The 13,142-nt window shown below is 39.2% G+C and overlaps 2 protein-coding genes across 6 annotated transcripts in view; both read left to right on the forward strand.

Moving 5' to 3' along the window:
* Nucleotides 1–5,190, forward strand: part of LOC114572998 (rho-associated protein kinase 2) — a 33,264-nt gene extending 28,074 nt beyond the window's left edge. For 2 of the 5 annotated variants that reach the window (XM_028604851.1, XM_028604856.1), the window contains 3 exons: nt 253–532; nt 1,404–1,514; nt 4,593–5,190. In XM_028604851.1, the coding sequence (XP_028460652.1) occupies nt 253–532; nt 1,404–1,488 (365 nt within the window). In that variant the 3' untranslated portion in view covers nt 1,489–1,514; nt 4,593–5,190. Of the gene's footprint in view, nt 1–252; nt 533–1,114; nt 1,191–1,403; nt 1,515–4,592 lie in introns of those variants that run through there. The other 3 variants (XM_028604852.1, XM_028604854.1, XM_028604855.1) reach the window with 3 other exon arrangements.
* Nucleotides 5,191–8,086: 2,896 nt separating this feature from the next.
* On the forward strand, nt 8,087–9,107 carry LOC114572851 (leucine-rich alpha-2-glycoprotein). The gene has a single exon (XM_028604633.1). It carries the CDS (start codon nt 8,087–8,089, stop codon nt 9,083–9,085), a length of 999 nt encoding a protein of 332 aa, XP_028460434.1. The 3' UTR covers nt 9,086–9,107.
* Nucleotides 9,108–13,142: the final 4,035 nt, after the last annotated feature.

Here is a 13,142-nt window from a genome sequence, read left to right on the forward strand (position 1 = left end):
CATAGCAGCCTTTGTACATTGAACAGATGACCAATAACAGCCCATTATAAATCCTATCTTTGTGGAACTGTGTTTTATGTCCTTGTTAGTCAACTTAAGATATGGTGGGCAAAATATATTTTAGTATACTCCAACACAACACTACCACAATGGACAGCCTGGAATTGCACCATAGAATTAAGCCCACATACAAAGAAATGAATGTCAGGAGAAACTCTGTTTCTGATCCATTTTAAATCTTGTTTTGAACAGTGAACTACGACATATCCACTGCCAAAGAGCTGCTTCTGCTGACCAACTCTCAGGAGGAGCAGCAGCGCTGGGTCAGCCACCTCCTCAAACGCATCCCGAGGAAACACCCAACAATGAGTCCTCCCTCTGCGGCACAAAACAACCTTCATGAAGCAACATCGAGCTCCTCTCCACGAGGCTCCCCGCGACCTTCGCCCAGGGCTTCGCCTCGTATGTCGGCCCATCGCGGAGCCATCAAGATCCAGCCCAGCAGACAGCAGCAGCCATCAGGCAAGCCCAGGTAAGGACGGGAAAGATTCACCTGCATACAGAACATATTTTATAATTTTCCAGCCAGATTGAAGCTCATTTTGTTTCTGTTGTATTTTTTTACATGACTGCAATAACAATATGACCATCTTGTTCTTAAAAACAAACTCACTATGTGCTGATGTAGCACTTGTTATTTAAATGTTATTTAAAAATACAACTCAGGGTGAAAACCCCAAAATATGAGCTAATCTTACAAATAATGTATTTTTCAGTAAATTTTGGTTTTAAAAAACTGATTCATGATCAAAACGACTAGCCTTACTACCTACTTTGTTGTCTCTGTTGATGATTGTCAATCATGTGCAGTTGAAAGGGGCCTAAAGCTGTGGCTGATACAGGATGTCTTGCTTTAAACAGGATTCCTCAATCATTCTTTTAATGCTGTATGCAGCATTAATGCTCCAACATGGCTTCTCACACAGCGTCAGTAGCCACCTGATTGAGTAGGAAACCATTATGGGAGTCACTTAATCAATCCGGGATTGATTAAGACCCTCATTTGTCAAAGTTTGCTCTCTCAGCTACAACCTAACTGGCTCTCATCCCTCAGCACTGGCCCCATGCTCCGTATCATCCTCCACTGACCTTTGACCTCTCCATTGTAACATCTCTCATGCTGGGAGACTGTAAGTAGCAGAGCTTGTTGAGCCTGTCCTCCCTCCATAACACTGTGCTGCCATGTCCATTAACACTCCTCTCATCATAACAAGCAGCACTTAGTCACGCAATTAACAACTCACGGCTCTACACTGCCCTCTGCTGAACCTGGCATGTATTGCCCCAGCAGTTTATGAAGCACGAAAGGTGTTGACCCCCTCGATGATCCTCTACTGTTTCAGATTGCTTGAGTTTGGCCTTAAAGACTGGAATTGGCCGTTGGATGATGACGATAATGATGATGATGATGATGATTTATTCTTCTGAAGGAAGTGAAAGAGGGGGTACAGAGGGTAACTGGACCTCTGCATGTGTGTTTGCAGTTAGGAGGCCTTAAAGCAGCCAGAAGCATGTTTTTGTGTGATTTTTCTAAATTTACAGTTGAGTGGGAAAACATGAACTCTGTGTTAAAACTTCATTGTTGCTACAAGAATAGTTTGACGGTTTGGGAAGTATGCTTGCTGCTAGGGATGCACCGAAATGAAAATTCTTGGCCGAAACCGAAAACCGAAAAAGAGGAAACCAAGACCGAAAACCGAAACACCAAAACACCGAAAGAAATTATGCCAATTATTAGTACCATTGCATTTATGGCTATGACTGTGTACTAACTTTACTAAAATCAAGGCATTGCAATTGTATAACTTAATATTAAAGTTTAATTAAAAAAGAAATATGGCTACAATCTGATAGTCACATACAGTATATACAGCCCCTGACAAAAGTCTTGTCGCTTATCTAAGTTGTAGGAACAACAAATAATAACTTGACTTGTAGTTGATCAATCGGAATCAGAAATGGCATATATGAAAGGCAAAGGCTTCTGGATTATGTTTATTATACCAAAATAAAGTCTTGTATCATTCATTGAGTTTTATCATTGAATTAGGACAGAAAGGTCAGATTTGGCTTGGACAAAAGTCTTGTCGTGTCTTTAAATGATTTAACCAATCACAGATTAGAGCTTCACCTGTGACAAATACTGTAATTAACACATTCCCGGGTGTGTATAAAAAGAACTCCAGCACACCACACTTTCATGTGAAGGGCAACCTGACCAAAGTGCTCATCAAGAGCCTGAAGACCAAGTCTGCTGCTGAGGCGGCAGACATCTTCAATGTATCCAAACGTCAAGTGGAAAGGATAAGAAAAAGATTTAAAGAAACTGGTGAAGTTCATGACAAGCCCAGGTTACAGTCCAGGGCCAGCCATTTTTCTGGGCTGGCCACCAGAAACCGCTGTATCTATAAGAACGGTTTGTCGAATTCTCTCACGCGGTGGTCTCCATTGCCAAATTAGTGCTCATAAACTAGCATTAAACAGAAGACAACTAAAAAAATTGTGTTGCATTTGCAAAGGCCCACACCTTGGTGAAAGGATGGACAGTGGAAAAGTGGCAGAAGGTTGATTTTTCTGATGAATCATCCGTTGAACTGCATCCCAATTGCCGCAAATACTGCAGAAGACCTGTTGGAACCCGCATGGACCCAAGTTCACCCAGAAAACAGTCAAGTTTTGTGGAGGAAAAATCATGGTTTGGGGTTACATCCAGTATGGGGGTATGCAAGAGATCTGCAGAGTGGATGGCAACATCAACAGCCTGAAGTATCAACAAATTCTTGCTGCCCATTACATTCCAAACCACAAGAGAGGGCAAATTCTTCAGCAGGATGGCGCTCCTTGTCATACTTCAGCCTCCACATCAAAGTTCCTGAAAGCGAAGAAGGTCAAGGTGCTCCAGGATTGGCCAACCCAGTAACCAGACATGAACATTATTGAGCATGTCTGGGATAAGATGGAGGAGGAGGCTTGGAAGATTAAACCAAAGAATCTTGATGAACTCTGGGAGTCCTGCAAGACTGCTTTCTTTGCTATTCCAGATGACTTCATCAATAAGTTATTTGAGTCATTGCCGAGACGTATGGATGTAGTCCTCCAAGCTCATTTTCTTTTTCCCAAGGCACCATGACTTTACATATGCTCTGATGTTATTGTAGCATGTTTATGTATTCAAAATAAAATATAATTTCTACCGTACATTACTGTATTTTTGTAAGCGACAAGACTTTTGTCAGGCACTGTAGTAGCCTAAGAACAAAATAGCTTACCTATTGTTGCTGCGCCTGTTTATTGCACAAAAAGCAGATTTTGGTCTGCATGTTTGCAAGAAGTAAAATATTACAGCAATAATTTGTCATTTTGGGAAATACACTTACACGTTTTTCTAGATATTGTCTTAGATTTTGGATATCATAATATCGTGATATGACATAAGTGTCTTTTCCAGGTTTTAAAGGCTGCATTACAGTAAAGTGATGTCATTTTCTGAACTTATCAGACTGTTGTGACTGTTCTATTATTTGCCTTTACTCACTTAGTCATTATATCCACATTACTGATGATTATTTATCAAAAATCTAAGTGTGAAGATATTTTGTTAAAGCACCAACTGTCAACCCTAGAATTTCGCCGCAATATAGATATCAAGGTATTTGGTCAAGAATATCGTGATGTCTGATTTTCTCCATATCGCCCAGCCATACCAACGACATATATACAATATTTGCTGATGTCTTAAAGTCAACGTAGGGCTGGGTGATATATCGATATAAAAAATATATTTAAATGAGATATGGAATTAGACAATTTTTTATTTTATATATATATATATATATATCTCAATGTATCAATATAGTTCAAATTTGATCCTTGCTCCAAGCAAGCTGCTGACTCGTTTTGGATTGGCCTTTTTATTTTATAGGCTTTTTATTTAAGATATTTTTTTTATTTAAATGTGCACCTTATGGAGCTTTGATTTAAAAAAAAAAAAAAAAAAAAGGTACTCTTGTTGTTATACAGTATTTATGTTTAAAAAATATCGGGATATATATCGTACATCGATATTCAGCCAAAATATATCGGGATATGACTTTTGGTCCATATCGCCCAGCCCTACTACCAGCACCCTGTAGCTCACTCAAGCAAAGCGTTAATATCTTAAATACCTTTTGGATAGAGCCAGCTGTTTCTCTCTGTTTCCAGTCTTTATGTTAAGCTTAGCTTCGATAGTACTGTACAGTACAGATATGAGTGCTATCAATCTTCTTATCAAATTCTCGGCAAAAAGGCAAATAAGCGTATGTTCCAAAATGGGTTTTAATATTTCACTTCTTGCATAATGCAGACTAAGATAATTCCCATACCTGTCTGCTTTTTTATGCATTTTACTCATGCATTGTGTGGCTACTGGATATATAGCTTCCTGGTTTAATATGTGGGAATTTTGTGTGCGTGTGCCTTTGAAGTCCAGCCATTCTGTTGGTAACATCCCAAGTTTTCACATAATTTTCCTTCTCTCTCTCTTTTCACAGTTAACCCTGGTTGATCAAAGATGTGTATTTTCATCTTTGTGCATATATGGCCGCAGTCTGGATGCAGTGCCTACACTACATGTGTTATTTCTTCAGGGCAGTAGACTGAAAGAAAATGGACAGAAACTGGCTGTCGTCATAAGAACTGGGGCTGCCTTTGTCATTTTAACAAGAAGAAAATGAGTATGAGAGCGAGACTTCATCTATAGGAAAAGTTTTTTTAAAAAACCCGACTGAAACTGCCTTATTTTATAACCATCATGACAAAAACATGGACATTTTATTCTGTCAGATGCAGTGACTCACATGGATTTGTTTGTGAGGTGTTAGTCATGTGTGAACATTTGTATATAGGATTAAGATGTCTGTCTGTGTATTGTAACACAAAGTGTAGCTCATAGTAAATTACTGCTTTAATTTTATTGATATAAGTCAGCAGCACATTATACATTATATGCTTGTTTTGTAAATTAATACAGTTTTCATTGCACAAAGTAGATCCATTACAACATAAGACAGAATAATGTGAATTGAACGGAAACAATGTTTTCTTCTTTCCATTCATGACGAATTCAAATAAATTATGTAACCATGAAAATAAGTGTTTTTATATTTCATTTATTGTTTCAACATTCATGTTTTGAAATTCATCATGTAGGATTGGTCTCAATATATAAAAAAAGTCAAGGTCAATGAGTTGTTGTTTTTGACAGGAAGAATTGAGAAAGACTGGGGTTTGGATTTGGTTGTTTTCATGTTGCACTGTACCTGAATTATTAGTGTGGTATCAATGAACTCAGTGTTTGAGTTGAATCATTATATAAAAAAAAATAGTCCCACATGTTGGGAAATAGAAAAATGTTGTTTTCTTGGCGAGAGTTACTAGGTGAGAAGATTAATACCACTTTTATATAATAATTTTGTATGATGAAGTAGCAGCCGCTTAGCTTAGCTTAGCATAAAGACTGGAAACTGAGGGACACTGCCAGCCTGACTGCCTTCTAGCACCTCTAAAATGCACTAATAAACATGTTAAATCATGTTTAATTATTTTTGTTGACCTGTACCTCAATTATTAATGAGGTATCAGTGAGATATTAAAAATCTGAAAGGTCCCATACTGTATTGTAAAAAGTGAGATTTCTGTCTTTTTTTTAATTATAAAGCCAGTTAAGGTGCTATATAAATACTGTGAAAGTATCGTAATTCTCAATCCACAGAGAAATGCAGACAGTCTGAATTTAGAAACTGTGCCTTTAAACGAGTCGTCAGGATTTCCATATAGTTTAGATGTCACAAAACTAGAAAGTGCCGCTAAAGTGTCATCCTACTCAGTTACAGGCTGCAAAAGGACTGTGCAGACTCCCAGAGCTTAGATGCAGAAGATCCAGAAACGCTGACCAATCAGAGCAGACTGGGCTTTCTGGGGGGTGGGCCTTAAAGAGAGCTAAAAGAGGGTGAATACAGGTATATTCAGACAGAGACAGTATGAAAAAAAAAATGTTTTTATTGAAAATTAAAGCATGTAAACATGTTCTAGTAGAAATCTAAAATACAAGTATTAACCTTAAAAGTATCATTATACAGTATGGGGCCTTGGGGGGGGGCACCCAGATAGCTCAGTTGGTAGAGCATACGCCCATATATAGAGGTTTACTTCTCAACGCAGCAGGCACGCGTTCAACTCCGACCTGCGGCCCTTTGCTGCATTCACCCTCTCTCTCCCCTTTCATGTCTTCAGCTGTCCTATCAAAATGGAGGCCAAAAATGGCCAAAAAATAATCTTAGAAAATGATAAGTGTACACTGTATATAATGATACGTGAGTGCTGTCACAAGATAATGAGATCAATATAGAGCCCTTGACATTATAAAAAGAAATGCCATAGGAATATTGTAACGATCCTTCGGAGATGTTATATCTGACTACAGTGTATTTGAGGAGACTATTTGAACTATACCAGAATAGGTCTGTCTCTATCTTGCAAGTGCATGTGGAGTGAGTGGGCTTGACTGAAATAAATCTTTCAGAACAGCCTAAAGCCAACTGGCACTCATCATACATAATGTAATGGTTCATCAAGTTGCCCATCTGCTAAATTCGTACTTCATACTGCAGGTCTGATCCATTCTATTTATCAGCTGTGTGACTGTATGTTCTGGTTGAATAACCATGAAATCTGCTGTATTGACAGCTGCAACATCAGGTGGCACGCAGCCTTGTCCTCATCGAGAATCAACATTATTACTTTATCTCTAGTCTTTTTATTTACATTTCTAAAAGGATGTCTTTCTTGCAGTAGTGTTAATTACTACTGTATATTTAAATATACATTTGAGGAACTTGTAGTTTACTTGAGTATTTCTGTTTTATGCTACTTTATACTTCTACTCCACTACATTTCAATGTGATATATAGTACTACAACAGTAAATTGCTACTTAAATTGATTTTACTTTTAATGCTACCTGGAATACCTGGTAATACTTATTTTGGATGCAGCTACTTGTAATGGAGTATATATATATATATATATATATATATATATATAATTGGATGGCAACTTTTACATAGGTAGAGTATATGAAGATATCTTCCACCACTGCTTGTGTCAATATATTATATTATTGCTTTAGTTACATACTAACAACAAATGGAGACCCATTTTACTCTTCGAATGTGTTGGTAAAATAAATTAAGTAGTGTAAATTCAAGGTATAAGATAAATCCTTCATTGAACTCTTGTTCACTGCTTACTGTTATGTAACTTAAAACTATGCAACTTTAAACATTTTACATTTGTGTGAATCATTTCTATGTAAACATTATGTGGCATGAACTAGTTAGCTTTTCTGAAGATGGGTTTAATTTCCAGCATGCTCTCTCTCCCCCCCTCCCTTTCCCCTCCTCCTCCCACATATCTAAAAAATCCAAAGTACAAAATATTGTAAACATTGATATTAGTTTTTCACTCAGTGACAAACCATCAAAATCCTAAACTGCGTATGGTCACATTAACACAGACTTGAACGTCATATTTCACATTCAAGAGTTTTTCGCAGAGCTATAAAATGTTTTCCAATAAACCCACATTAACTAAATTTCCAGGTTTTGTACTTTCCGTGCAGCTTAGTAGAGTCACACAGTCTGTTGCAACTGTCTGTCCTTGACGAATGACTGTGTAGTGACTGGGTCCTTGTTTACCCAAAGAGAAATGATTAGATTGGAGCTTTCTGCTCGCCAAATGTGCGTGACCACTGCTGAATCTGATATAAGGAGCGATCTGGCTGCTACTCATCCATCTAGAAAACAACAGTAAGTTTCATTTTGTTACTCATGGTAATGAACATCATGTCTAGGAACATAAGATTTATTTTCTTACTCATTGTATTGAACATGTTTTGCATTAACTGAAAAGGATTTGTGATGTTTTGCAGTGGTGTCTTGTGTATGTTCCTCCTCATCTTAAACTATCTGTGTCCTCTTCTTCTAGTAATGAAGTCCTGGTGTGTTCTTCCTTTCTTCTGGTTGGCATATTTTTGCCATGGCACTCTGTCCTGCCCACCACTTTGCCAATGCTACCACAGAAAAGCTGAGGTGGTCTGCAATGAGGTTCCCCTGACAGAGTACCCCTCCGAGGGTCTCCCGATTAACACCTCCCTACTGACCATCCAGTTCACGAACATCACCTCCATCTCCGAAGAGCACCTGAACGCCACGCCTCTGCTGAAAGGACTCCACATGTACAGCAACCACCTGCAGAGCCTTTCCTCTCATCTTCTCAGAGGCGTTCCTCACCTCAACACTTTGGATTTCACAGGAAACAAACTGTCTGACCTGCCTGCAGATGTCTTCATCAACGCGCCACTGCGCAACTTGGTGCTGAAGAATAATCTGATTGCAAACGCCGATGCTGAGTGGCTCCCTGATAACAGCAACATCACCTGGTTTGACTTATCTGGGAACAGTTTAACCAAGATCCCGGCTGCTCTGCTTCAGAAGCTGCCCCGCCTGGAGAATCTGGACCTTGCCAACAACCGCCTGCAGAAGATCTCTGCAAATTCCCTGGACCCGCTGACCAAACTTGAGAGGCTAAACCTGCAAAACAACAAGCTCGACACCCTGGACGAATCTATACTTCAGAGAAATCGTAACCTCACCCATCTGTTCCTCTCTCGGAATAAGCTCAACAAACTCCCCCAAAACCTTTTTCAGGAGCTCGCTCAGCTCAAACACCTGAGTCTGGATGACAACCAGCTGAGCCACATCCCTGCAGGTCTGCTGGACCCTCTGAGCTCCCTGGACGAGGAGGGGCTGGACCTGGCCGCCAACCCCTGGCTGTGTGATGGGAAGGTGGAGTACCTCTGGAGGTGGCTTCAAAGGAACAAGAAGAAAGTCTTCCTGCCAGAGACCATCATATGTGCCACACCGCAGTCTCTGGTGGGGCGCTCAGTAATGTCACTGACAGAAAGTGAACTAAACTTTCAATCTTAACATTTTCCATCCTCATACTGGTTATTATCTGATCAGCCTGTCTTACTCTTCAATCACTGAAACATTCTCTTTTGTCAGTGTAATTTGAATGTACAATAAAATATGATAAGAGTAAAGAGAACATTCAAGAATTTCTGTCTTTTCTGTCTTAGTTGTAGATAAAATTTACAAAGAAATGGCTAGCCTGATTGTGTCCAAAGGAAATAAATCCACCTACCAGCACTACATAAGACCTTGTAAAACCAAAGCTTGTATTTCTGTTTGAATTAAACAAACTCCATAGAACGTGTTAATTGATGAGCTTTAGCTGCTTTCCAGTCTTTTTGCTATGCTAATGTGCTGCTGGCTGTAGCTTCATATTGAATCAACAGACATGAGAGTGATATCAATCTTTTCATCTAACTCTGAGCAAGAAAGCGAATAAGCTTACTTCAATAAATGTTAAACTATTCCTTCAATAATCCAAACACCAAGAATATGTGATTATGAAAATGGATTAAATGATGAAATTCAATGAAATACCTAATTCATTCAATTTTATAAAATGATGTTTTGCACACATCCAATATTTACAAATCACTTCAAAATAACTTATTAAACCATTGCATAAAGATTTTCTTACAGGAATGGAAAAATAAAATATTGATCTGTGTTTGGTAACATCTGTACTTTTGGAAAGAACAGGAATAAAGCACTCACCGGTTGATGTGCTGTATTGTTTGCTTGGTTTTGTTTGCCTCTTGCAACATTTTGTCCTGACTCATTGCTGGGGATAAATACACTCAAACCAAGTCCAGGATCAAAAACAGTAAAGAATTCTGCGGTGCCTTTCAGGTAAGATTATGTATTTATGATCAGATTTTCACAATGCAGTGATAATACCTGATCATTTGGACTTGGATTATTACATTTCTTGATATCCTGTATAAATCTGTCTCTTGTAATGTGTATGTTTCCTTTGTGCAGTGCTTTAAAGATGTACTTGTGGATGCTCCTGACTTTCACTGCGCTGGCTGAATGCGCCCACTCTTGCCCAGATCTGTGCTCCTGTTCCTTTCCACCTTCAGGTGCAGAGGTGGTGTGCAGCCAAAGCTCCCTCACACATTTCCCTGTAGATGGTTTACCCTCCAACACCACTCGGCTATCCGTCCAATCCACCAAACTTAGCAGTATCACAGCCAGTCATTTGAGTGCTGTGCCTCTTTTAAACAACCTCCAGCTGTATCACAACAACCTGACAAGCCTTCCTTCAGATCTACTGAAGGAAGTTCCTCACTTGAACATGTTGGATGTGACAGGAAATCAGCTGGTTCATCTTCCTCCAAATGTCTTCAGCCATGCCTCACTTCGTAGTCTTGTGCTGAAGAATAATCTGATTGAAAAAGCTGATGCTGAGTGGTTTCCTGGCAACAGTAGCGTGATCTGGCTGGACGTTTAACTGGTGTATCTGCCGCTCTGCTTCAGAAGCTGCCCTATCTGGAGAATCTAGACTTGAGTGACAACAATCTGCAAGATCTACAACCTGACGCACTGAAGAACCTGCACCGCCTGGAGACACTGAATGTTGCTGGAAACAAATTAAGCTCCCTGAAACCTACAATGTTCATCCACAACCCAAAACTGTCCCAACTGTTTTTGCATGAGAATCAGCTCCAAGAGCTGCCGGCGACCCTCCTCCAGGGTCTCCAGCATCTTGATCTTCTGATGCTCAATCAAAATCAGCTGCAGCATTTCCCCTCGGAGCTGCTGGATGAGAGAAAATCCTCTTTCCAGATGATCTTAACAGGAAACCCCTGGGTGTGCGATGAGAGGATGGAGTATCTGTGGAAGTGGCTAGCTGTCCATCCTCAAAATGTCATATTTTTGGAGGATGTGACATGTGCAGGGCCTGAAGCTCTTAAACACCGACAATTGGTCTCTTTAACTGACAGTGAGCTTGGACTTCACAAGGTTAAAAATTAGTGATTAGGAGGCGGTAAAAAAATTGCATTTATTGTTTACATTTCACTAAACTCGTATGTAAAATGATACATTATTCACCGTGTCAAAGGCTGAAATAAAACGTTATAATTCAGTCTTCTATCTGCACTACTTTCTTATGATGTCTCCGTGACATGGAGACATTGTTTGTATATTGTCCAGCCCACAGGGTAGTGTAAGACACACACTCAAAGCTGAACAGATGCTGGTCATTAAAGAACCAATTTACTTAATAGATCCCAGCCTGTCAAAGCAAACCATGATGTTAATATATTCTGGTTGTATTAATTTTGATCTGTGAGGCACATGATCTCAAGGCAAATGAGTATAAGAAACTTAGTGATGAGCTTAGTCCAAAAAAGCCTGTGATTAAGACAAGAAATGTTGCAGAATCGCAAGAAATTAAAGCGTGTGTTGAAAGAGTGTTTTGAGATTGTTGCGGTGAATTCTTACTCGGACGGATCTGTTTCAACTGGTGTTGGTTTGCAGCACAGATTGCAGCATTGTTTCACTTGTGCCCTTTTGTTTTTAATGATGTTGAGCATGTGGGAGTGTGTGGGCAGTGCAATGGCTAAGTCTTCCAGCTGACCTCCTCTGGTGTGTTTAAATATCTCTCTCTGTCTTTCTTTAGGCCTCTCTCTCTCTCTCTTTCTCTCTCTCACATAGTGTGTGTTTATATCTTCTGTATGCCCGCACACCCATGTCTTTAAGCCTTGATCACAGTGAGTGCACCCCAAATGTAATTTACTGTTATAAAATATAACACATTGCCCCCTCTAGAGGCTGTTACTTATGAAAATTAAACCCTGTTTGTAAATGCTCCCCATTAAGAGCGTAAGGAAAACGTCAGAGGTTTGATGTATGTCTTTAATTCTACCTCTGAATTGTATCCTGGAGGTTAAAGGTTGAGGAAGTGCTGGTATGATAATTCCCTCTGGATGGAAACATCTGTTAGGGGGAAAGTGAACACAGGCACTCTCCTCTTCCAAAATAACTACTGCTGCTTGTTGGGGCGAGACATTTAATCTCCGTCTGCTCCTGTGAATCCCCTCGGCTCTGAAGTTTGTAAGAGTGTAATGGTGGGCAGGCCGTTCCTTGGATAAATGAGGGTGAGGCGTCCCTCCCCTGATCAGTATGGAGGAATGGAGCCTGCTCTCTGGCTCGCTGCCGTACTGTCTGCTAATGATGACTGACTGACACTGAAGTCTAAAAGGTCACAGGCACACACTTGAAAATGGCCTTTCTCACTTAGTGTTGTAATAATGGAGACATGATTGTCTTTGAGTGCTGCTCATTAGCACATAATAGTGCACTAATTACTGACATTTTTCAATAATCACCAAAAATGGGATTTTGTTTATATATATAGTATATATTTTCTTTGCTTTTGATGTTTTTAGTTTTTATATTATTGATTTCCATTCATTTTGTTCCCTTACTTTCTTACTTTAGCTCTACTGTACACCAAACAATTGTTCATGCACTCATCAATGAACTGTAAAACAACTTATTCATAGTGGTAAAAAATCCCATTCAGTACATTCACTCAAATATGTACAATTGTGTACTATTGTAAGTTTTACTCCGCTACTTTTATAAAACAGCTGTAGTCACTTTGCACACAAAGAAATTACATATTGAAAACCTCTGAGGAGCTCCTAAAACATAATGAATTGTTTTAGAATGATAACCAACAGTAAATAAAAAGTTGCCTCCACTTCATTCGGCTACAACATTAACATTTAGTTTGCTTGTTAATACACCTGTATAATATAACACTCACAAAAGGGCCATTGTGCAATTTTGCTGATAAAACTTTAACATAAAATTGAAAGCAATATGCTTATTTTCTTTCTAACAAAGAGTTAGATCATAAGATCAATTGTAATATTATACAATTAATTAGAAAGAAAGAAAATCCCAAGACAAAGTGTCGCCTCTAACAAGACACACATGCATTAATACACATCTGTTCCCTGCAGCGATGCACCGTTGTTCTTCAACCTTGATATTTCACAGGTCACCTTCTTAAGTTATGTGTGTTTGAGCTCAGGCTGAAGTAAGAAAAGAGGTTGTC

This window comes from Perca flavescens, chromosome 18 (assembly GCF_004354835.1).
Source record: "Perca flavescens isolate YP-PL-M2 chromosome 18, PFLA_1.0, whole genome shotgun sequence".
NCBI lineage: Eukaryota > Metazoa > Chordata > Actinopteri > Perciformes > Percidae > Perca > Perca flavescens.